At 43.1% G+C, this 23152-nt stretch overlaps 2 protein-coding genes across 3 annotated transcripts; one reads left to right on the plus strand and one right to left on the minus strand.

Annotated features, from left to right (window-relative positions):
- Nucleotides 1-1665: 1665 nt before the first annotated feature.
- LOC144111181 (protein phosphatase inhibitor 2-like) lies at nucleotides 1666-11505 on the plus strand. Of its 2 annotated transcripts, none has more exons than XM_077644355.1 (5): nucleotides 1666-1823; nucleotides 3207-3368; nucleotides 5321-5412; nucleotides 7859-7994; nucleotides 10750-11505. In XM_077644355.1, the coding sequence occupies exons 1-4, from the start codon at nucleotides 1741-1743 to the stop codon at nucleotides 7966-7968; spliced, it is 447 nt and encodes a 148-aa protein (XP_077500481.1). In that variant the 5' UTR covers nucleotides 1666-1740; the 3' UTR covers nucleotides 7969-7994; nucleotides 10750-11505. The 2 variants fall into 2 exon arrangements, with proteins under 2 accessions (XP_077500481.1, XP_077500482.1); XM_077644356.1 differs by lacking the exon at nucleotides 1666-1823 and adding an exon at nucleotides 2286-2568 and having other exon boundaries at nucleotides 10750-10887.
- Nucleotides 11506-13706: 2201 nt separating this feature from the next.
- LOC144111180 (protein XRP2-like) lies at nucleotides 13707-23105 on the minus strand. Its single transcript, XM_077644353.1, has 9 exons — nucleotides 22915-23105; nucleotides 22722-22839; nucleotides 22148-22239; nucleotides 21892-22064; nucleotides 21709-21815; nucleotides 20225-20332; nucleotides 19206-19286; nucleotides 16539-16632; nucleotides 13707-14959 (listed from the first exon to the last, which is right to left on the minus strand). The coding sequence occupies exons 1-9, from the start codon at nucleotides 22998-23000 to the stop codon at nucleotides 14790-14792; spliced, it is 1029 nt and encodes a 342-aa protein (XP_077500479.1). The 5' UTR covers nucleotides 23001-23105; the 3' UTR covers nucleotides 13707-14789.
- Nucleotides 23106-23152: the final 47 nt, after the last annotated feature.

Below are 23152 nucleotides of genomic sequence, written 5' to 3' on the forward strand. Positions count from 1 at the left end.
GGTACTTAAAATCTGGTTCATATGCGGAATTTTTGCACACCTTCTTTTTGTTTGAAATAAAAATGACTACTCGTGTATTGTCGACTCGTAATGACTACAGCTCTTTCTGTCTATGTCTTCCTGTGTTTGTTCCTTTGCGCCATTCAACTTTAAGATGAACCAGCTAGCCCAACAGCAAGTACTTCTGCTACTCGTATATGTTTGGAAAATTTTACTTCGTTCAAGCTGAATATTAATTTTCTGAATTTATCTTACATCTTGAGAGATTGGGTTTCTTTCGTTATACCCATTATTTCCCTACAAGCAGTGCCGTTATCATGTCTAATTATATTTCCGCCGAACGGGTTGTTGCGCATATTTTACGACCGCTATCCATGAAATACGCAGGAATAACGATTAAAAATCGCAGCGATTCGTGCAACGTTGGACTCGCACTGCTACTAATCGAATATCATTAGTTCGTCCCGACTGGAGAGAAAGAAAATAAAATAGATTGAAACTGATAATCCCGCGACCATTGAAAAAAAATATCACCTGAAAATTTTTAGCTTTTATTCTCTGGGGGTTTTGGACCGGCCAGTTAGCAAATTGTGTCTTTCTTATTTCTTGCTTTGCGTTCGACCTGTTTTTCTTTGCGGTCTGGGTACAGTGATAGCCGCCCTAAAGAAATCTGGGGCTCAATAGAAACGCTGGCACCATTCGTAAAACATATTCGCCGCTAAAGAGAGAGAGAGAGAAAAAAAAAACAGAAGAGTGGTTCTGTTGCTCCAGTTGCTACTCATATTTACGACAGCGATTTATTTTTGAGCCAGTATAGCCGCTGCGCAAGGCCTGGTCAAGTCATATACCATGTGTGTTCTCCAGCAGCCCGTAAAAAAATGTGCCTGCGCAAGCCGCAGGCTTTACCTTAGAACTGCTTTCGAACTCAGATGCAAGATTCATTTGCTCTGACACTGCAAGGTGACCAATTGCTGCAAAGGTGTCAGTGAGCTGGTGGGAGGCGGCAGTGTGGTGCTCTCAAACCTTCAGTCTTCAGCAGACTGAAGGTTCCTCAAAGCCGCGAGCAAAAGCCTCTCGTGGCACATTTAGCTCAGAGGCCAAGTGTCTGTGACTGCTGCCAAGGCTAAACAAAGTCCGAACATAAAACATTCCAGCCGTCCCGTCCCAACGCCCGAAGAAATTCGCAAATCATGTCGCGCACTGCAACCGCGAGTTGCATAGATATTACCCTGGCGCTCCGCAAGCAACGAAGCTTCACCTTGGACCAACGCGCGATCCGCATAGCAACATAAGCAACAGCTCTGACGCAGTGCGAAACTGTAGACGGCAAGGGATCAGCGGATTTCCTGTTTCAATGGAACAATGGGACGATCACTTCGCCAACCCGCCGACACCGTTGACGCCATGTAGTTTTGTTTTCCTTCCTCCATGGTTGACGCGAAGGGCGCTGCCAAAACATTATCATCATCATTGTTGTCCTTTCAGATCAATGAATCGAGTGGTTTAAGACATTCATGCTGCGAATTTTGTGTAAGTCAACCTGAGCTTAAATTTTTCGTTATATCTGACGATATGAGAAGCTGCTGTCGTAAGGTCATTATAAAATCACCTTGATTGACAGCCAACTGCGATTGGCAGCGCGGACAGCGCCGACCACCTTCTCTCACTATCGCTCTTTCTCTCAAACGACCCGCCTCATTTTCGTCATCTCTTTTTGCGTTTTCTCAGGCGCAGTCAAACATGGCGGAGCAACTAGCGAAGCGGCCTCCTAAGGGAATATTAAAGCCCTCCAGCAGCTTCGAGTACACCGAAGCCCGGCGGCAGTAAGTGTCACTCGTGCTAGACGTTGGGAACTCAGCTTCCCGCGCGTTCTTCTTTCGTGTCAAGTGCGTTCGCATTGCCTACGCCTCTCGTACACGAGAAGTTCGTCGTAGCCACAGTCGCGAGTAGTCTCTGGGATGCCACTGCCCGCACTGCGCGCGCAGCATGCTGGCTTTCTCAATCTACCCGGATGACACCGAACGTGCTGTTTATTGTCCGCTAAATGCTGTGCCGGTGTCTCGCACGTGGTGAGCGCCTCCGAATGTGTGTGACCCCCGCGTGAATGTCGTTTGCGCACTGCCTCAGTTGGAAGTTCTCAGCTTGGAGAATATCTCTTTCGGGGCGCCGAGAAGACCGACGCGCTGCCTAGCTTTTCCACCGGTGTCCTTTCCTTCTTCGGTAGTTGCATTGTAAATCACCATTTACCAACCGTTAAGTGCCTCGCCGATCTGTTACTGACGAAAAAGAAGTGGAGGCATGTCAAGCTTGTGGCAGCGTCGACCCTTCGGTGTCGGTGGGCCGGAGCCGACGTCCAAATGACATGTCGCGGTACACACCGGGAGGCCGCACGTATCGGGGATACTCGCCTCAGGAATACCTCGACCAAGCTTATCAGCAACCGGGCTACTACTACACACCGCAGGAAGGGCAGCAGAGCTATGCCCCCCAGGGCTATGCTGTTGCCGGGCCATCACAGGGCGGTGCTCAGAGCATCCTCAAGCCCAGCGGCAGCTTCGAGCGCAGGGTGTGAGTTGGTTTGTAGCGGGGTGCCAAATTTTGATCTTCGTGAGTGGCGATCAAGCGCACTTAGATGTTGAACACACATGTTGTGATACCGAGTGGTGTAGCTGTGTAGATTGTGGCTCGCGGTTGACAAAATTGTGTTCCGTGTTTGTCTGCATAGTTTTTATGGCTATGTGACTGTTCGTGCGAGTGTTGTTTCTGACGCCCAGCTCCTAGGGTCAGATATCACTTCCATCGTCACAGCCTTCGCGCTGTTGACAGATTTGTTCTGTCTAGGCGTTTGCGCCGTTGCTTTTCTAGAGTTAAGGTTGAGGAGCTGTCTTTTGGTGGGTTGGCGCCTCAGTTTAACAAAGGCGTTCTTGGATGCATCTACATGCTCCTATGGTTAGATTCAGATTGACTTGCTATACTCGGTCTCTGCAAAATTTTTGTGAGAGCTGGCCTGGAAGCCAGAAAAGCTGTTCTCACTTAGGTCGCTTACAGTTCACTGTTTTATGAGTAGAATGTGGGGTTTTCTGTGGTAAATTACCTTCTCGTGTGAAGGCCCTCGGAAGGTGTTGGTTTGCACGTGTGATATCTAGCATGCTTGAGGGTCAGGCGTGTGCGCCTGTGAGTGCTGAGTGAATGTGGATTTATTGCAGGAGTGCTCAAGACCTCAAGTGGGATGAACAGAACATCAAGGAGACCTTTCACCCAAAGAACAAGGACTATGGGTTTATGATCGTTGACGAGCCCAAGACACCTTACAACTATGACACGAAAACTGACCCAGGAGGTGTAAGCCCACAAGCACTAGCAGAAAAGTAAGCGTTTTACTGTGGCACATGTATCATGAGAAATTTTGTCATTTTAGCATCCATAACAGGGACTAAAATAGCATGGTGTCGTTATGTCTCAATATGGGGTGGTATTGGGTAGGCTGCAAGTTGTTTGCATGCACTATATCAGTCTTACAACTGCCAATGGTGTCGCATCACGTCATGCGGTACCCACCATGGTGGCTCAGTGGTTAGGTCGCTCTGCTGCTGATCCAGAGTACCCGGGTTCGAACCCGGCTGCGGGAAACGCAAAGGCACCCATGTGCTATATGATATCAGTGCACTTTAAAGATCCCCAGGTGGTCGAAATTATTCCTTAGTCCTCCTCCAGTGAGGAGGACCTCTTCCTTCTTGCATTTTCTCCTTTATCCCTTCGCTTACGGCAGTTCAGGTGTCTGCCAAGGTGCGAGACAGACACTGCTCCATTTCCTCTCCCCAAAAAAACCATTTCAATTTCACGTCATGTGGTTCAGTGGGGGCCATGAGTTGCATGTGCCATAACGCCTCACACACCTGTGGGTCACATGGTGTTGTGATTTGTTAAGGGCTGCCTCAAATAGTACGGTCAAGGTTGTTTTCATATTGTACCCATATTGCATAACAATTGTACCGTGATCACCATCACTTCTTTGTGCACTGATAATGAAAAGGCACAGAATTCCTGCTTTTTACCTCTTGCTTTGTCTGATACGTTGGAGCTGGAACATAATGCTGTTGTTTGGCGTTTACATCGGCATCTTTACTTGAATATTTGTAATGCTGCCAGGAACTGTAATGAAAACCTATAAATTTGTTTGATGGGAACTACAGCTCTCTTATGTGACAAGTGAGATGCAACTGCTATGCAAGATGCTACATATTCGCAGTGTAGGCTTGCACCGATGACGTGGTAGCTTACACGTTGGACAATTAGACGAAAAGCTGCGTATTTGTCTTGTCCACTTATGGCTGCCTGTATCGTGGTCACTATATCTATCTACAGTGCATCATTGTAGCACCATTGACAATCTGCAGTGGTATTAATACTGGCCACGCTGACTACACAAGGTCTAAAAAAAAACTCTGTGGTGAACTGCTTTGCTGCATTAAAAGTAATTTTGTACCTGTGGGTAAAAACATTTATCTTCATCTAGAGTTGAAGAATAAGCTCTCCGATGTTAACAAAAGATCATTGCATAAGCTTCGGCAGATAGTAGCGCCCAATCAACAATCTCAGTCGAGCAGCTTTGTCGCCATGTGTAGGTCTGTCCTTGTGTGTACGTTTGTTTTCTACTGGTTTCGCGGTTGTGAAAAAAGGTACTGCTCTAATGGAGCACATGTTTGAAATGCATGAGCGTGTTCATCATTCTCATTGAAAGGCACAATGATCAGAGCTTGTGCTCTTGTGGATAGGAGACACAGAATAAGTTTATAATTGGAACTAATTTATATGGGCCCCACAACATGTGGCGGGAGAAGAGGGCTGCCATAGACTTCCACATCATTAGAAAATGTACAGGTACAAGTAGAAGTGGTTACGAAAAGTCTCAATAAACCAGTGTGAATGACTGCTCATGAAATTAGAGCAACCGTACTAATTTTACTTGAGATTTGAAATCAAAATGCAAAAGTGATGTATCTACCATTCCCACCCACTTGCAGCGGCTGCTCAAACGAAGCTGGCTCGTGACTTGACCCTTTCTTAATTTTCTTCAAAGGTTCTTCAAAATATTAAAGTTAACAAATTGGTTCTTGGGACATTGTAAATATGAAAGGGAATGACATAGGCTCACAACATGGCGAACGGGGCATGACGGCAGCCTATAATGGGAGCACATTGTTAGCAAAGGAACACTACAATGTTATTAGTCCCATCATGCATACTTAAGGGTGAAATTTCAGTGAAGTAAATGACCTTAGATCGTAACACTTCAAATTTGAATCGGTTCTCTGCACAGAATCCAGTCGGCCACAACTATGCAGCCGAGTGCCCTCACCCCGGCTGTGGTGGTATCCGAAGATCAGAAGAAGGCCGAAGAAGCGGCAAGAGGTATGTGACTTTTGGCACTATGGGCCTGCGTTCCACAGCCACTGTTTCACTTTGCAAACATTGTCACCTTGTCAAGCGCATGCATGAAGGAGTCATGCAATTTGCAGCTTGCCTGTTGTGCATGACATGCCTTGTGTCCTTGTGAGCTGTTTGATTCCTTGATCTTTGAGTTTTGTTTACATGTTTTTGGTCTGTTATGTTTGTGTTGCATTATGGTTCCACTTCATTATTCATGTATTCATACTGCCAAGACTGGAGTTGTTCATCAGTACACAACTGACATTCCCATGTATGTAGGGAAACACCATGCAGAGTCATTCACTTAACTGTCTGTCATTCTCAGTAAACAACATGCACGTTTGTTTACATCTGATTTTTTTATTTACCTATACTATACGTGTTTATGTGCTGTGGATGGAAGTGACATAATTGTTCTTTTCAAGTTCTTTAGTCTAATTTGTTTGCTAGTGCACCTAGCAGTTACATCCAGTGAGTTACACACCCCTCAGCCTTCTTGAGGGGGGGTGCGTGGCTTTCAAACCACGAATATCTTGGGACGAAATCGAATTTTAGAAAATGCGAGATTTTGTGTCCGTAAGGTCTTTCTAATTACATCCCGAAATATTTTCCCTGAAAACAGCCCTGAAGTGACTTTAAAACATGTTTTTGTAACTGTAGGTGGCAAAAAACTGGCTGAGATCTCCGTGAAAATGCCAGCTTTCTCAGGTGACCTGACTGCCCTGCTTGCAGAAAGCATAGCATGGCAGTGGCTTCATGGATTTGCATGTGGTTTGTTGCATTGTGTTCCTTGATACATTCTTCATGCAGTGACATTGCGATATTTATGAATTAATTTCTAATTTTTTCACTCTGTCATGGTAATGAGTGCATTATGCAAGCATGGATACATTGTCTTGTGTTGGAGAAACTCAGGCTGATAAAAATATTTGGAGGCTGTCACTGCATAAACCATTCCTTTGGTTAAAATTTAAGAGCAAATCTAGCCTCTTACCATGTTTTGTTGTCACACCAGGCTTTCTGCAAGCTTGGTATAGCTATGGAGCACTCATAAGTTTTTAATGTTAAATTTACTCAAGATATATGAGTGAAATTTTGTATTCATTCAGTGCACTTCCCAATAAGCATGCCAAATTTCATCTCTCTGCTACAATAAATTTAAAAATTTCACTTCCAAAAGCAGTGTACCTCCTAAAGTTGGAGAGGAAGAATTGCATGTTTTGGCTTCATCTCATGGCTTGCATTGCTAGAGAGAGATGTTTCCCAGTGTTGCCACAGTGTGCAGAGAGCCAAACTTAATCCGAATTCTTTACTATAAAGTCCTGTTGAGAGTGCATACAGCAGCACTGTGGGCAGTTCATTGCTTTTCTGGTCAGGCTTTCAGCTTTCTGCATGGCGTGTTTATTTACTGTCTCGTAGAGAATAGAGTAGTTTTCACTCTTTACAGCCATCATTTGTGTGAGTGTGGTATGTTGTACATGTTGCCCGCGTAGCTCTTTCAAAGGAGTACCTTTGCCTTAGGTTTGCGGCTGTCAGTGAAGTACAGTGCACTCAGTTGGAAGGTGAATAGAATCAAAGCTAACAGAGAGCAGCAATTTCCCTTTGCCTGGTGCTGCGCCCAATTGTGCATGGATGCCGCTTCGAAACAAATCTTTCCAGAACGGGGCTTGCACTGTGATTAAGAGTGTAAGGGCACTGGAGGGAAAGGAATGTCGCACCACCTGGTCCAGCACAGTAGCATTGCAGGCACTTTAAGAAAGAGTTATAGCTTTGAGCCATTTGAATGGTGGCAACACCCGCAGCCAGGTGGTAACCATCCTGATACATAGCAAAGTACAGAGCTTAAAGTTTATGCTATGTGTCAGTATCATGTAGAAGTGTTTTTCTACTACTGCTGTTCATATCTTCTCTTGTTCACTTTTTTTTTTTAAGGTACTTACCATTTACCAGCATCATTTTGTTTCTACGAACTTTTGGACTAGGGATTCTCAATGTCTTTTGTCTCAAGGGTGGCAAGGACCTTGAAGGGCTTTCAAAACCTGCATGCCTTTGCATCCTCCCTCCCTCCCTCCCTCCCTCCCTCCCTCCCTCCCTCACTGACATGCATTCCAGGAGAAGCATGCAGACTCACAATACCTTGAAAAAATGTACAAATTCAATTAATTGACTGGCTATATTTTGGAACAGTCTGCTAAATTAATAGAGTGTGATTAGTCCAAAAATAGAGTATGTAAAGGAAACTGGTTGAGGCATGCGGGGATTTAGGTGCTTGGGAAACCCAAAAAGGACTCTAAGGAGCTCAAAGGTTCCACAGAACCCGTTTTCAGAAAACCGTGCCTGGGATGATTGGTCGGAGGCTTTACTGGTATTGTACCACCGGCAGTAACCAGGGTGATTGGTCTCCTCTTGCGCTTCTGTGCCTCTGCAGCGGAGAAGCATCGGTTGTTTGAGGAGAGGCGCAAGAAGCACTATCGCATGGAGCGGTTCGGGGCTCCAGAGGACCCCGTTGGTGCTGATGACGATGATGACGACGACTGACGCTGCCTCCAGCACAAGCCACTGAGGTGAGGGAATGAGTTTGTCGGGGCTTCCCTGGCCTCATCTTTGGTTACTTTCTTCAAAGACTATAGACACCAAATTTTTGCTTGCATGTTTTCTTCTTTCAAATGATGTGTTAAACATTAGAGTAATGGGTCACACCGCATGGTATTTTCCTATGATTGTTAAATAACTTGTAATTGAATTTCTTCTCGACGCTGTTTCAGTCTTGGCTTCATCAACGGAACGATGGCTGTGATGTGTAGTACATACTTAGGTCACCAGAGCCGCGAAAAAAAAATGGCAATATAACTGCTGATAAATCATTTGTTGTCATTCCAACTTTTGAAGCAGGCTGGTTTAAGAGTTGTAGTGATTTAAAAACTAAGTATCAGCATTCATATTACAGGTTTTTTTGTGCCTCATGTGACCTGAGTGTGAACTGCGTGTCACGGTCATTGTTCGGTTGATGAAACCAAAACAGCATGATGGAAGAAATTCAATTATAAATTATTTTGCGGTTGTAGGCGAATACTACACAGTGAGCCATGTATTCTAATGTCTAATGTATATTTGAAAGAGGGAAACATGCAACTAAAATTCGAGGTGTCTAGAATTTTAACTCTTCCCTTACTGTGGGAAATGGGAGTTACAGTAGGTTTTTCTGCAAAAACTACTGCATTTAAAATTGAATGCAATACATGAAAACAAAGCTTATTAAGTATGCTTTTTAGGCATATAAAATTGAATAACGAATTGCATGTTGCAACAGAAAGTTTTAATTGCCAAAAACAAGATTTTAGGTAAAAATTGAACAAAACTTATAAAGATATGGTTTTATATAAAAAGAAAAAAATGTTAAAAATTTCCTCAAATATGCAAACCATTTGGAATTCTATTAGCTGCTATCTGCGAAAAAATCTAACTTCAATCTTGAATAGTATTCTTGCTACAAAATAACTGGAAACACTATAGTTGGGCACCGGAGCGCGGCCACCTGTGTTATAGGCTGGTTTCCATTATGCGCTGATGTCAGAACTGAATCCCGACGAAAAGACAGTATTATCTTCGGGTTCGCTGCTGCTTGAATCATCGGTAAAATCAGTTGCTGACAAACCGGAATCATGGAATTTACAACATTTTAAAGTGCGCGTCGCACATGCGGAGGCTGCCAAGCGACTATGGCTCTACGGCGTCTTTGGAGAGCGTCTAAAAATGTCGCCTTGCTGGAAAAAAAGGAAATATATTGGAAATGAAATTTTATTTGTTTAATTACAAGCGAGATGACGCAAGTGTGCCCTAAGCAGCATGGAAGGCTCCGATGTCGAGTGGCAAAGTCGTTGTTAGTGGCCAATGAACACGGTACCACATCTTCGCAGTGCGTTGAAAAAATGCCGCCTGGCGGGAAGAAAAGAAAACTGCATTGAAAACTAAATTTTGGTTCTTTGACTACAAGCTAGACGTGAAGCATTGTTGTAAGCTACGCGGAAGGTTCTGAAATTGGAGCGCGAAATTGTTGCTAACAATGCTCAATGAGGACAGTAAAGAAAAATGTTCAGCGTAGGTGCGGCTGTCAGCAAAAATTGTTTATTTCTACATGCATATACGTTAAATTTTTGACCATATTAGAAATAAATTTGGCTACTCCGACAAAATTTCGCTTTGCCAGAAAATTGTTTTCTAATAGATATATATTTTTCCTCTGAATCTTGTAAAAACGCTGGAGAGTTAAGAAAATGTGGCAGAAGGCTGGTTCAACATTCATTGCTTTTTTACTAATGTGCTACAGGGTCGCGCTACCGGTCAAGATGTTCCTATATTTTTTTTTTCTGCAAAGCGCAATTTTTGGTTTTGAATTTTTGTGCTGCAGTTTCCTTTGACATATGTAGAGTGAGAAAAAGTTTCATGCATTAAATTTAAAATTCACAAATTTGAAATACAAAGATTATCGGGACATGCAGTATGGTCCTATGATTGCAACAAAATAAATAAGGTCAAAGTAATAAAACACTCATGAAGAAGCCTCCACAAGGCGAGTTTCCAGGCAGAAAACCGTAATGAAGAAACACACCTATTCAAGTGTATCCCCACAATGCAGTGCCGCCATGATTCACGAAACAATTTTTTTCAAGTACTTCTTGCTCGATTTCAGCAATGACACTTTGGGACAACGTTAAGAGCGAGGCATGCAAGCGGATACAACTGTTTTAAAGAAATTAATTTTTTTGGCCGTTTTTAGGGGATTTTAAAACAATGTCCTCCCCTTAAGGGGTATAGGCAGCTAATTTTGGTGGCATGTTTTCTCATGGATCACCATGTTGTATTCGCCTACGACTGTGTAATAGTTTATAATTTAATTTTGCTTTCATGCTCTTTTGGTTTAAACAGTTCTGTAACATCACAGTTGCATTTAGGTCACGTGAGGCATGCAATAACTTCAATATAATCGCTGCTTCTTCATTCGTTATCATTCCAGCTATTGAGGCAGGCTGGCTTTAGTGTTGCAGTGAATTAAAACAACAAAGCAGCAATTAAGTAGCAGTTTTTTATGCCTCATGTGACCTGTACGCAACTTTGATGCTACAGCCACTGTCCGGCAATTGAAACCGAAACAGCATGAGAGAGAAATTCGCTTATAAGTTAGCTGTTGTGGTTAGCCCTTTTTTTGTTCAGTGTACAGTACCACATGCATTCTGTGCTGGCTCTTGGCTATGAAGGAAGTGAGCTTTCGTTCGACTTTCTGGCTGATCGATTGCACTTATGCGTTTTTGGTTTTTCCAGGAAACGCTTGTCCGTTGGTGGCCGTGCTCTCCGGTACTGGTTCATGGAACTGCCACCCGTTTGTCTGGCCGTGCCAAGGTGTCGCATGCTCTGGCTGCCCGGCCTGAAATTTTCTTCCTTGTTTGCCATCAGCCACACGTCGTCTTTAGCGATGCTGTGTCATTCTGCGCCCACAGAAATTCCCTTCGAGTTCCCAGCGCGCCCACGTGTCTGCTTTTAGAGGAGGTGAAAGAAGGTGGAACTGTGCTAAGTTATTTTGCTGAGCCCCAACCGCCATCGCAGCAGCTGCAAGCCATTGTACAATTCTAGATGGACAGTTCGTTATTGCATATACTGTTTTTCTTCTGGATGCTGTGCTGTAGTGCCTCCTTTATGCTTCGCCTCCCAAACCCATCCCCATTACCTTTTTTTTTTTTTTGCATCCCTCTTTCCTGCTACTGGACTCCTCCAGGCAAGCTTGGGATGCACATGGACAGCTTGAAATTGTGTGCACCCTGAAGACGTTAGTCAAGTTTTGCTCCCTGGTGTCGTGCGGGTGAGACAGTGATGCGTGCCGTCTAGTGAGAGAGCTACACAACACTGCGTCTGGTCGGCGGGCCAGTCAAGTCTTCCTAACGGCCGGTTGTCCTGCCTCCGGGTGATGGGACTCTCTCGAGGACGTTTCACGCCTGTACTGACGCAGGGAATTTGTGTGTGTGCATATAGGAGTCCCTGTGATTGTGATCCTCAGCCATTAAAAAATGTTGCTGAGTTGTATGTTTGTGGTACATCCATTCCTGTGTATGTCTGCGGGTTGTCTGTGGGACGTCTAATCCTTGTGGGGCAGCCGTTCCGCTTGCCAAAAATGAATGCAGCGTGCGCATCAGGTAGGTCACACATTGTTATTATTCCTGGGCACCTCTTGTTGAAGGTGTTGCTTGTGTGAAGTTTTCTTTGACCTCTTGGCTTTGTTAGGGGGCTGTGTGCAAAGTAGCCTTCAGCTTATGTAATGGCACTGATGCCTAGCCAGCAATCTATCATCTTGCCACATGTTGTTTTTCCCTGTCAACGATGTATTCCATCATTAGTCTGCTGAGGATTGAAAGGAACATGGAAAGAGGACAAGGGTGTGTTTGAAGGCTGTGAAATGAGGCACTGAGCGCATAAGGCGCACTCCACTTTTACAGTCAAGTACGCATGGGGTCAAAGGTTGAATACAGGACAGTTTTTCATAACTGCTTTGGCGCTCGTTTGTTGTTTTAAACACCACAAAATTTGTGTACAGTGGACCAGCTGGGAAAAGCATATTCTTTTTAAGTGCCCCTTTGTCATAGTCTGTTGCGAATACGAGCAATAGTTTACCTTGTCGTGATTATCTGTTTGCTAAATGCGTGCATTCTTGTGCACTTTTTGCATAAATTGGAATGCATATAGGCCAGTATCACCACGATTTTCATGTACTAGTTATTTTACGATTCCCCAGCAACGCTCGTCATAGTCCGTGTGTCGCTTCAGGACGTTAAAACTCCACAAGTTACAGCTGCTATACTAGAAATGACAAAATTTGCCCTCAATTTATGAACTATCTTCTCGCATTATTATCACTATGGTCACAGTGGTACACCATATCAGACTATTTAATAAATTTGGTAAGCTTGAGGCAGTACACTATGGATGGGGCTGGTATATTACAATTTGTTATGAATATACTGCTGCCTTTTTCAGTATTTGGGATTAGCTTTGCAATGCTGCACTGCTCATTTCCTCTTTGTCATTAGCTGAAGCTCAACAATGACGGTGACCTAGAGTCACTAGAGCCAATCGCTAGGAATGAAAAAAAAATGCATTAAGAACGGACTATACGCATTAATATTGGCTCAGGCTTCAGGAAACTAAGCTGTAAACTGAATCTGGAACCCTCAATCTGTCCATGCGAGTGATTTCTAAAGTTCAGTCAATGTTCACAATTGCTTCCATCAGTCTAGGGAGCAGGAATGCATGTTGCATGGTCAAGCCTCAGGCAGGCACAATCGCAGCAGCTCTTCATACATGGTGCTATGGTGGCTCTTAGTTATGGTGCTCGACTACTGACCCGAAATACGCGGGTTCAATCCTTGCCATGGCGGTTGCATTTTGATAGAGGCTAAATGCTAGAGGGTCGTGTACTGTGGGATGTCAGTGCACGTTAAAGAGGGATGCCGTAGTGGCTTCGAAGCCCTCCACTACGGCATCCCTCATAGCCTGAGTCACTTTGGGGCATTAAACCCTATAAAATCGAAACCAGTCTTAATAGATGAGTGTGTAGCAATGATTGCATAATTAAAAATATAATAAATATGGCTTGATCGAGGGGGTAAAGGAGACACAACGGGATCAGCGCCATCCGTCTTCTCCCTATTGTCGTGCTGTCTTTGTTGTAACTTTCACGATGAACGGACTATCCCAAACAGAAGTATTACTTGATGTCATAATGCGGCAAATGCCCATGCCTCGCAGGCATGAAAAATTCAAATGCCCAGAGCCTTGATGCAGTGAATTGTGCAGCATCGCTGGGCCCAATGATATTCTTCCTCGTGCTGTATGTGGTTTAAAAGTTTTGCCTCTGCTGAAGAAATGTGTACACTCATTTCTGCACGCTTCCACAAACATTACATGCCTTTCCCATAAAAACATCGCATGGATAATTTGCGAGTTCTAATCGAGACAAGGCGCCTGTTTGTATTCAATGCGGCAAGCATAATTATTACCACAATTTTGGTGCTGTTTAGCTGGTGTGCCAGCATTTGAATTTCTGACCACTTTCGAGACTTGCCAAGTAAAAGTGTCACTCCTTTCAAAATGATTTTGTTATATGTTAACAGTATTGCTGTTTTGTTCAGCTTACGTGCAGTTCTATGTTGAGGCCAAAATTTTCTAGTGTATTTGCATAAAACAGTGCAGCAGACTAGACCAAGAACAGAAGACACAAAACACGGGCGCTGACGGTCAACTTCAAGAAATTTATTGCAGCAACGGCAATATACGCTGCGCTGTGCTGTTTTTATGCAAAGAATGTACTAACTAGCCCGGCTTATTCCTCTTGATTTTCAAGTGATTTCAACCAGGTATTACTGACATGACAACATATGGCACTAGTTCTAGAAGTAATGGTAGTTATTAAACTTTAAACAACTTGCATGATTTCTTGTGTAGGTGTTGACAAGATATTGGCACCAATTCGGGTCAAGACACCTTCTGCAAAAGTTTGACAAACCAATTTTCAGCAGCAGTACATGTCAATTTTCATAAGTACCACGTATGCAGAAATACTGCAGTGTCTTCCCTGTTGAACTTCCTGTGATGCCTTCAATCAAGGGTATAGTTTAGCCTTACGCTTAATTGTTTAGCAGTTGACAATGATGTCGCTGTGGTTTGCCAACAATTTAGATTTCCAATCGTCTCGCAATGCAGCTAAAACGTTCCAAGACAAGTTGCACAGTTGGACTAGTTTGTTGTACAGCTGAGACATACAAGACGAAAAGCAGAGAAGATGACGAACACTAGCGCTAATCATAAATTAATTTTATTGGAAAACATAAATGTGCTTAAATAAGCACGTAAAAGCAAAGCAGCTTTTTGACAGCTATACCTTGGAAAATGTAGCTGTTGTATAACTGTGTCGAACAGTGCCACTGTGTGTGCTGCTTGCAGGTAAACACATTGTGATCTCATGCAAGCTGGCCTGTGTTGCTGGACAGTAACGCCACCCCTTGAGGGAGCATCTAACCACTATTCCATTTCTGACCACTGCTCAGATTTTATATGAAGACCTGAAGACTATTTCTTCTCCAATACGTGTGCCTAACATGTCATAACTGCCACTCTTTTCTTCATCATTAAATTATAAGTATTGTATCAGTTTTGCAGTCTTCAGTAAAAAATCTGGTGTTCCCTGTAGATGTGACCCACACTGTACAGTCTCGTGCTGTTTGAAAAGCAACATGCACTAGCACTCTTTGCACTAGTAGTGTTGTCCGACTTTTCTGCCTTTTGAGTCATCTCTTGCGCTATATTATGATCCTTCAGGAGAATAAATACTGGCTTGTGTTGAACGCAGCTTCAATTTGCTGCTTGGTAGCTTCAGGCTCTTGGGGAGAGATGTAGTGGGTGCCCCGGGTCATCAGTGTGGCTGCAACCATCTCGCACACCTGCCGGCAGTCTGCACCGGTGTACTCGAGGGCCACTGCTGGTCCTGAAAAATGAAAATAAGCAGAGCTGTAAAGTTGCAGAGCCAGGATCAGCAGTTTCAAAACTCGGCGATTTGCTCTTGCACCATCCTTTGCCTACCTTTTGTGTTGGCATTATTGATTATCAAATACTTTGTCGGATATACAACTTGCGTCTGCAGGCATGCTCCACCCACATTTGTGACTGCCCTTCTACGACAAGGAAATAGTTTGTTGTTAAAGCTTTTCTTGTTACCTAAACAAAATGCCAATCACAAGGTGAAGTTATAAGCGCAAGAATTTTGAGGTCTCTGACTAGCGCAAAATGTTAAGAGGTTGATTTTGTTTACTGCTGTGATTAGTTAGCAGAGTAACGCTGCAGTGAGCTGTTGTTGCCAACTGCTGGTTTTTTTAAAGTATATTACTATAGATCCTGAAATTTTTATGGCAGAGTTCAAAGAAAAGAGGTGGATAAGGTTTTGTTAATTGTCGGTGCATCATTAGCGATCAACTAACAAATCAAGTTTCTGAATTGTCTTTGAGAACACTTTAGTATACACAATGTATCCATCATTTAATAGCATTCCTGCTTGAGCAAGATACCTGGAACCTAGCAGATAGTAAATTTTGTTCTTACTGTTGCACATTTCAAAGCCACAAAGTCTAGAAGTTTGTTTCATTATTTAATGCAGCTAAGAACTGCTTTTTGTGACAAACTGTAGTATTGATTGCTTCTATAGGAATTAATAAAGGTCTACCATAATGGCCATAAATAAGCACCCTATGAATCAAGCGCCCCCATTATATTCTTTTTTTGGATTGTAAGGATACGACATTATGCAGTGAAATCAATGAAAGGTTTTTTTGCTGCATTTCCAAATGATTATATTTGGTATTGTGTGCTCATTATGCTAGTCCTTGTGAAATAACCAAATTCTTTTGGTGGGTCATAGAAGCTCCTTAGCATCATTCGTCAATTTCCTGTTTAGTGACTTTAAGCATAAGGTTTGGGTTTCTATTTTGTGGGCACGAGGTTTGAACTTTTCAATCTGGCTTGCTGCTCGGAACAAGTTGCTGACCATTCGACACATATTGTCGTAGGTACTTCAAAATGAAGAGCTTGGCACTGTATCAGCATAAGTATTATTTAGGGCTGTCTGGATTATCAACGCGTACATAAAACAAAAATGCAATTTGGCTAAGGTTTGCACATCAACAGCATGGTACATCAACTTTCTCTTACAGTACTTCACTGCTAAATGTTCCATATTCTCACTTGTTTGTCCAGAAACATAGTTTTTCTACTCTTGGTTGCCAGTTTAAAAGGTAAAAGTGAACTTATTCTTCTAGCACAGTTGAATGTTGTTAGTCTGAACATCTGGTAATTCAAATTGATGGTTTGGCCTTGTTAACATCAAGTGTATTAAACATCTTTCTTTTTAATTCAAACTATGCATAGTTCGATAAAATTTAAGGCCCCTTTTGAGATTGAATTTTGAGACTAGATTCGACAGTCATAGACGTTAACTACACAAGTAAATTTAACAGGGCATAAGTAGCGGAAAATCTGAGAGATGTTGGCGATAGGACCAAAGGAGTGCTTACCCTTTTGAACAGCTCTGGCGTGTTGTCCATTGTGAAAGAGGGACTGTGCTACGCCGTCTTCAAAGCTGGCCTCCAATGTCTGCACAAGGTCTGCCTGCAACACAGAGTATGTTGGTGCAGGAAGCATTACTTGTAGACCATAACTGATGCTGAAAATCTTAGTGTAGTAGGGCTTCTCAACCTTTTTAGCTTGAAGAAACCTTAAAGGCTTTCAAACAGTTCTGAAGAACCCCGTGTGTCTGAGCTTCTGTATCTTCCCATTTGCCATGCATGCAAAAAAGAGATTGCAAGTGCACGGTACCTAAAAAGAAAATGCCAAAAATCAATTATTAATTACTGGCTCTAAAGTGAATCAGTCAGCTTTAAGGAATCAGGGTGTGATTAGTCCTGAAATAAATTGGGTAAATGGAAGCGTTATGGTTGAGGCACATGTAGATTGAGGTGCTCGGAGAATCCAAGAACTCCAGAGAACCCAATAGTACCATGAAACATTGCCTGAGGACGTTGAGCCTATAGTGGTTTCCTTGCCCTGCTCTTTGAAATTAGCAGCGACAAACCTTATAAACTGGCTATAGCCTTGCGACACTGGTTTCCTTCAGTAATGTTAGCCCCTGTCTGCTTCCCTTACATGTAAGTTACGTTATTGTCATTTTGGTTTTTCTCAATTTGTTTTGCGATCAGGAGCTTGGGAGAAGTTATGATTCATTTTTGCTCTGCAGCAGTGCAATATATTCACAGCAGAAAAGCACACATCAAACTTGCACCATATTCGTAAAAGACATTTATTTCAGCGAGTACTGAATATTAGTGTCGCAGACAAACAGACACGAGAGCACTCAAACTCATTCCTAGGTGAAAGTGGTACAGCAGTTGTGATTAACAGAAGTAGCTCACTCAAAGCACGACACGTGTATTTTTACGATAAAAAGTTAGTTTCTTGTCACATGCATGCATTTCTGGTGGCATGGCCATTGTAGCAAGGCTGCTACGGCAGTTATCACCTCATTGGTGAATGATAAATAGCTTAGGTTATAGCAGTTATCTTTCCACCTAGTATTTAGGGGCATCTTCACGCTTCGTATATCTAATCTATGTATTTCCTGACTTCGTTACTCAAATCCTCCGATCTCCTCTTGGCTATCTCTGCTTTCTGCAGAGTAGCTAGTCCTTGGCTGTTCTCATAGCCAAAAGCTTCCTGGCTCGCCACAGTTCCCCCATCTGTCTTTAGTTGGTGGGCTTGGAGTGGACCGAACTATTTTTTTTGTCCATGGATTCTATATCTCTCCCATAACAGCAGCATAACAGGGAAACCGCTATGTATTGCCAGCGTGCTTTCAGGGTTTTAATGGTCGTGAAACTTTCAAGTTTGCTTACAGTAACTGGCCCTACATAAAATTTCTAACTCTAACTGAAACTAAGGACAGAACCAGTCAATATGAGAGGTGCCAATGTTGATTAATGAGGGCACTAAGTTACTGTTCTGCCATAAAGAAATCTTGTGCCCTGTGGTAGACTGCTATGTTAGAAGTGTCGTACAGGAAGCATCAGTTTTATAAGCTTAATGCAGAGTGGAAGACAGTTGAGCCTTTACACATTTAATTTCTAAACAAAAAAGGTGGAATTCAGACAGGTTCTACAGTTTTCTATTGTTTTTGTACCTGCTCTAAAGGGTGAAAAGAAGTCGGTGGTCCCTGAGGCTGTGTGTGTATTTAATGGTGCTAATCTCCTTTTAGAAAAAAGGCTGCGCCTTCCAGGCACCATGACGCATTTATTCTAGGCAGCGCACAAAGCCCCGCCCTAGTTTTAAGGAGAATTTTTATGAACTGCAGGGAAGTATCAGAAGATCCTAGCATCAACAAGAAAGCCCAGTTCCCTCTGCATTCTCTACATTTTTTTTTCCTTTGGCAGACAAATACTTAATGCCCTTTGTGGCACATGTTTTTTCACAGAATTGTGCACTGCTGTCCAAATCTATGATCTCAAAAGAACAAGCGCAAAAAGGACAATGGCATGTTCCTTAATTGTTGGCTGTTCATCTTCGCATTCCATCATTTCTTTCCTTGATGTGTTATACTAAAGAGCTGTGTAGGTCGTTGCTTGCTTGTTGCCACTCGTTTTAGATCCTGAATCATTGTCCTATCAAAAATGGTCTTGCTCTGCTTGTGCATCATTGTCCCTGACAGGAAACTGTATAAATACGTTGCAATAGTTTTTTCTGAAATAAATTGAAAGTTCAGTGCCTCTGTCTGTGTCTCCTCCTTCTTTCTTGTCTGTTGTCCTTTTTGCGCTGGTTCTTCTGAGATCATGGCTTACTAACTAGCCCAACAACAAGTATAGCTGTGCAAACCTAGCCAGAACATCAGTGTAGAAGTAACAACGCAATTCATTTTTGTGTGAAAACTGACTCTGCCATGACTCTGCCATATTAGGAGCTGCCTGCACATTCACCAATCTTTGCAAGAGGTCGATTCTACTACCGCTTCATGAGGCCTGACCGCAAGCTGCATATTGACACTGCATAAATAGTTGTTTCTATTCTTGGCGCAACACACTGTACATTTTGTCTGCTAATAGGTTCAGCAGTGCACAGGTCAATATAAGAGTCTCGGATGATTTGGCTCATGGATGTAAATATTCACTATTTGAATTAATTGCACTGAGTATTACCTGTGCTTCCCTCATACCTCGCACGAAGGCCATGCTGTTGTCCTGAAGGTTTTCCTCCCAGAAGAACACCACCAAGCACCTCTGCAACAAAAAGCAGATCGAGGATGTGAAAAGTGTAGCGAGGCAGGGCATCTCGCAACAGATAAGTGTGTTTCCTCTGAGTTTCCTTCTGAGGCCATAGCACATATGAGCACAGCATGTATAGCAACAAAGTCTATGGGCAGCATTCTGCAACTCTCAAGCAGTTCATTTATCAATCCATTTATCAAATCGAAGCCTAATTTTGCAATGAAACTTCTGTTCAATCCCGGATCTATACAAGCTGCCCTGGAGAAGACTCTATGTGATGGATGTACAAGCAGGTAACCTACATTGTGCATGCTGACCACATTAGCAGGACCACAGTTTTGGGAGCTCTAGTAGGGGTACTAGTAATAACACCAGATGCAACACAGCATGAATGCTTTGAACAGCGTCGGGTGGCCACCCAATGCAGAGCGGGTATACAGCCTTCTGATAGCGAGAAGCCAAGTGTGGTACCGAGTCAAGTGCTCTTCTTGCTCATTGCTATGTTCATGTCTATAGACATGAACATAGCGTGGAGCAAGAAGAGCGCTGAGGCAGTCACAGTGGGGTGGCACCAAGGGTGCATGGAGCAAAGTTTTTGGCCAGCGTGATGACTTTGCAGCATATTGCGGCTCATAAAAATCGATGAGAACTTTACCTGTTTACACTAGCCGCAATTGAAGGCAAAAGCGAAGACTTTTAAAGCACTTAATTGTTGGCAAATAAATTCACCTCGTCAGGGAATGAAGGAAGCACCCTGTGGATTTTTAGGACTGTGTCCACCGCCCCTCGCCTCCCCTTGGTGCTGTCAGTTGCGTTGAGTGACACTATATGATTCACTGCTCAGTATTTTATAAATTGCATGCATATGTGTATGTGTGTTCTGGCCAAAGAAATTGAGTAGTATTTCTGTTGGATGGTGTGTCAGGATCCATGGGAGATGGGATACTTGCCTCACTGTCACGCTTGCAGCTCAGTCCGAGTGTGAGTGGCACGTGGCTTCTCTGAAGATCCAAGCTCAGGTGCATAGGACAGGATTCCACCAAGGTCTGGGGCATGGCCTGCCTAGCCACCAGGCGAACCAGCTCAGAAATCAATGCAATCCATTCCAATCGTACCAAGCTCTTTTCATTTCAGTAATACGTGGACGTAGGCAAAATGACACAGTGTTCTTTTATACAAAATGAGGACACGTACTCTCACGTGGCACACATCATTAATAATTGTGATATGTTTTAATCTTTTATGGAATGAGCTGCGGTTTGGTGTAATGGCTTAATGAACCTAAAATGCTGTACTGTAATTGAGAAGCAGATGTTAATGTACAAAACTAACACCATCAGAATTCATTCAAAATGATTTCACTACGCAAAATTTCACTTTATTAAGGTTGTAGCTATATTGATGGCTCATCCTGCACCATAATATCTATAAATGAAATATTGTGTATGGTGCATTAAATTTCACCTATGTATATATTAAAGGGCCCACCCCCACTCTACCCTCGAAAGTGCAGTTGGCGTCGTAGCTTTGCAGTTACCTAAGCATGCGGAGTTTAATGTCGTGAAGGAACTCATGGGTTACGAGGGATACTGTAGTGGAAGGCTATAGATTAATTTAGTTCAACTGGGATTCTTTATTATGTACTAACATTGCACAGAGCAAGAAAGTATAGTAAAATGAAACAATTTGAGCAACATGAATTGAACAGTTCATTACATGTAGCTGTAAATTTATGTACAAGTTGTTTTTTACCAAGCTGGCAGCATTAAACTAGGCGTCTAGTATATGATATGCTGAAAACAACAAGCAAATGGAGAATACACCAGATTTATCAGACTGAAGAACATTTCACAGAGAATTAGTTACAGCAGAAGGTGATGTAAACGGCAGGCACCTAAAATTCTTGTGCAAGCATTCTGTTGACCTGCAGGTTTATTTCTTAGGCACAGAAAGGCTACGAAGTACGATCTGTGGAATGTAGAGTTCAAGTTGAACTTCAAGAGCGCTATTATAAGGGTGAATTACTTGTCCAGCTAGCCTTTACTGAAGCTTTGTTGATGTAAAGGCGTTGCAAATTTCCTGCTTTTTATTTGGTCATTATCTGGGCCTTATCTTATTATTTAATCTTCAAGCATAATTTTTATTGTTCAAATGTAGCTGTATATCCAGGGACCTAGCTGAGAGAGTGACTCGGCTTTCAAACAGCATCACTGCTGCATTCTACTTCTAGTAGTTGTTGCAATTAAAGAATGCAAGTTTTGCTTGCGGCTAAAGCAGTTTTGTACTGCTGCCTCGGCTACTGAAATCTTGACCACTGCTTTATCATAACAAAGTTGAAGAAAGCTTATGACACTGATGAAAGCATAAATGAAATTTCTGGAACTCCCATCTTTCATCAGTGCTTTCATCAGTTTTACAACTGTCACAAACTTGCCTCAGGTGGTAACAGGGACCAGTTTGGATCTGGTGTGGTGGGCGTGAAATCATACACCTCACTCCAGCGGTTGTTGAAAGGGCTGAGTTGAGCTTTCTTTAGCTGCTCTGAAATTAAAAAAAAAACATCACATTGAGGCTTTGTATGCCACTGTGGACTTTTTTTTGACAAATAAAGCCTTGCCTGGGAATTGTTCATATGCCAGTGTGAGACAGCCAAATCGCATCTCGGAGCACGACTCTATGGATGGCTGTGTAGAGCAACAAAGCCAAGAGTCAATGCCAGCGCAGTCTCGGGCTCGTAGCTGCTGACAGGCGGATGCAAGCCGTACATTGTTGCAGTTGCGCAGGAACACACTGCACATGTGACGAGGATGACAGTGCAGTTTGGCTACAGGGCACTGTGAGATTCTTGGTGTACACGCTTTCTTGCACCTTACCTTCCCTGTGTTGGGCCCAGGACTATGGTGCAGTTGATGCAGTCATCAATGGTCACAGAATTGAGGTAATCCAGTATGTAAAGGCTGGCGTTCTGCACATCATTGGAAAGTTATTAAGGAGAAAACAATGCTGCAGTTAGGAAGTCATACAGAGATTAACTTTGAGCTGTATTGATTTGCATTGAGGGAAAATAGGGTAAAGAAAATACAAAAGGAATGCTAAAATCTATATGGACTTTTACACTACAATTTTGAATGTTTGGGGTCCAAAGCTTAGATATGGACAATCAGGCTAGAGTTAGACTAGTGAGCATAATTAAGCATGTTGAAAACATGCGTGATTATATATGGAGCTGAATATGACAGGTAGAGTGTGTGGTATAAGACAAGACTCCCCTCCTCCACCCTCACCCCCCTCTAAAAAAAATGCAGTGGGATCATGCCGTGAAAAGTTTTGTACTTGTATTATCAAACATGCATTAGTTTCTTTTGACATGTTTTGCGTGGTGCTATAAGAGTCAGTATAAGGTGACACCCATTGGCAATACCCAAAAGCCAGACAGCGTATTCATACGTGACAGTTCCTTATGACGAACTGTTGCCCATCGACGCTTCCTGGCCATTTCGTGACAATGGCCTCCACCGCGTTTTCGACAGTGTAGTTGGCGGCGTCCACTTTCGGTCTGACATCCCTGTGAAAATTCAAACGTGCCGGTGGTCTCGCCAAAAATTGACGACGGCAAACAACGCAAACAGTCGAGACTCACCACGAGTACGTCTTTGCTTGGTCGCTTTCTTTCGGCCGATCGCCTTCCGTCGAAAACAGCATCAGTTTGCGTTGGATTGCGCCCATAGTGTGTATATTGCATGTGTAACAATGTCAGTGTCATAAGCTAACAGCCGAAACTTGGGGAGCAACAACCCTCGCGCTTTTCGAGGAGATGTTGTCGATCAGTGCGCTCTGTTGCTAGGCGACGCTGACGACCTGAAAGGGTAAGCGTTTGA

This window comes from Amblyomma americanum, chromosome 11 (genome assembly GCF_052857255.1).
Source record: "Amblyomma americanum isolate KBUSLIRL-KWMA chromosome 11, ASM5285725v1, whole genome shotgun sequence".
In the NCBI taxonomy this organism is placed as follows: domain Eukaryota; kingdom Metazoa; phylum Arthropoda; class Arachnida; order Ixodida; family Ixodidae; genus Amblyomma; species Amblyomma americanum.

Bases quoted from the DNA above. Each gene is read 5' to 3' on its own strand.
- LOC144111181 (XM_077644356.1), top strand. From the start codon at position 2,363: ATGTCGCGGTACACACCGGGAGGCCGCACGTATCGGGGATACTCGCCT. The intron at 3,369-5,320 runs GTAAGCGTTTTA...TTCTCTGCACAG, and splicing joins CCACAAGCACTAGCAGAAAA to AATCCAGTCGGCCACAACTA. The intron at 5,413-7,858 runs GTATGTGACTTT...GTGCCTCTGCAG, and splicing joins GGCCGAAGAAGCGGCAAGAG to CGGAGAAGCATCGGTTGTTT.
- LOC144111180 (XM_077644353.1), bottom strand. From the start codon at position 23,000: ATGGGCGCAATCCAACGCAAACTGATGCTGTTTTCGACGGAAGGCGAT. The intron at 22,840-22,914 runs GTGAGTCTCGAC...GAATTTTCACAG, and splicing joins CAAGCAAAGACGTACTCGTG to GGATGTCAGACCGAAAGTGG. The intron at 16,633-19,205 runs GTAATACTCAGT...TCTGTGTTGCAG, and splicing joins GAGGTATGAGGGAAGCACAG to GCAGACCTTGTGCAGACATT.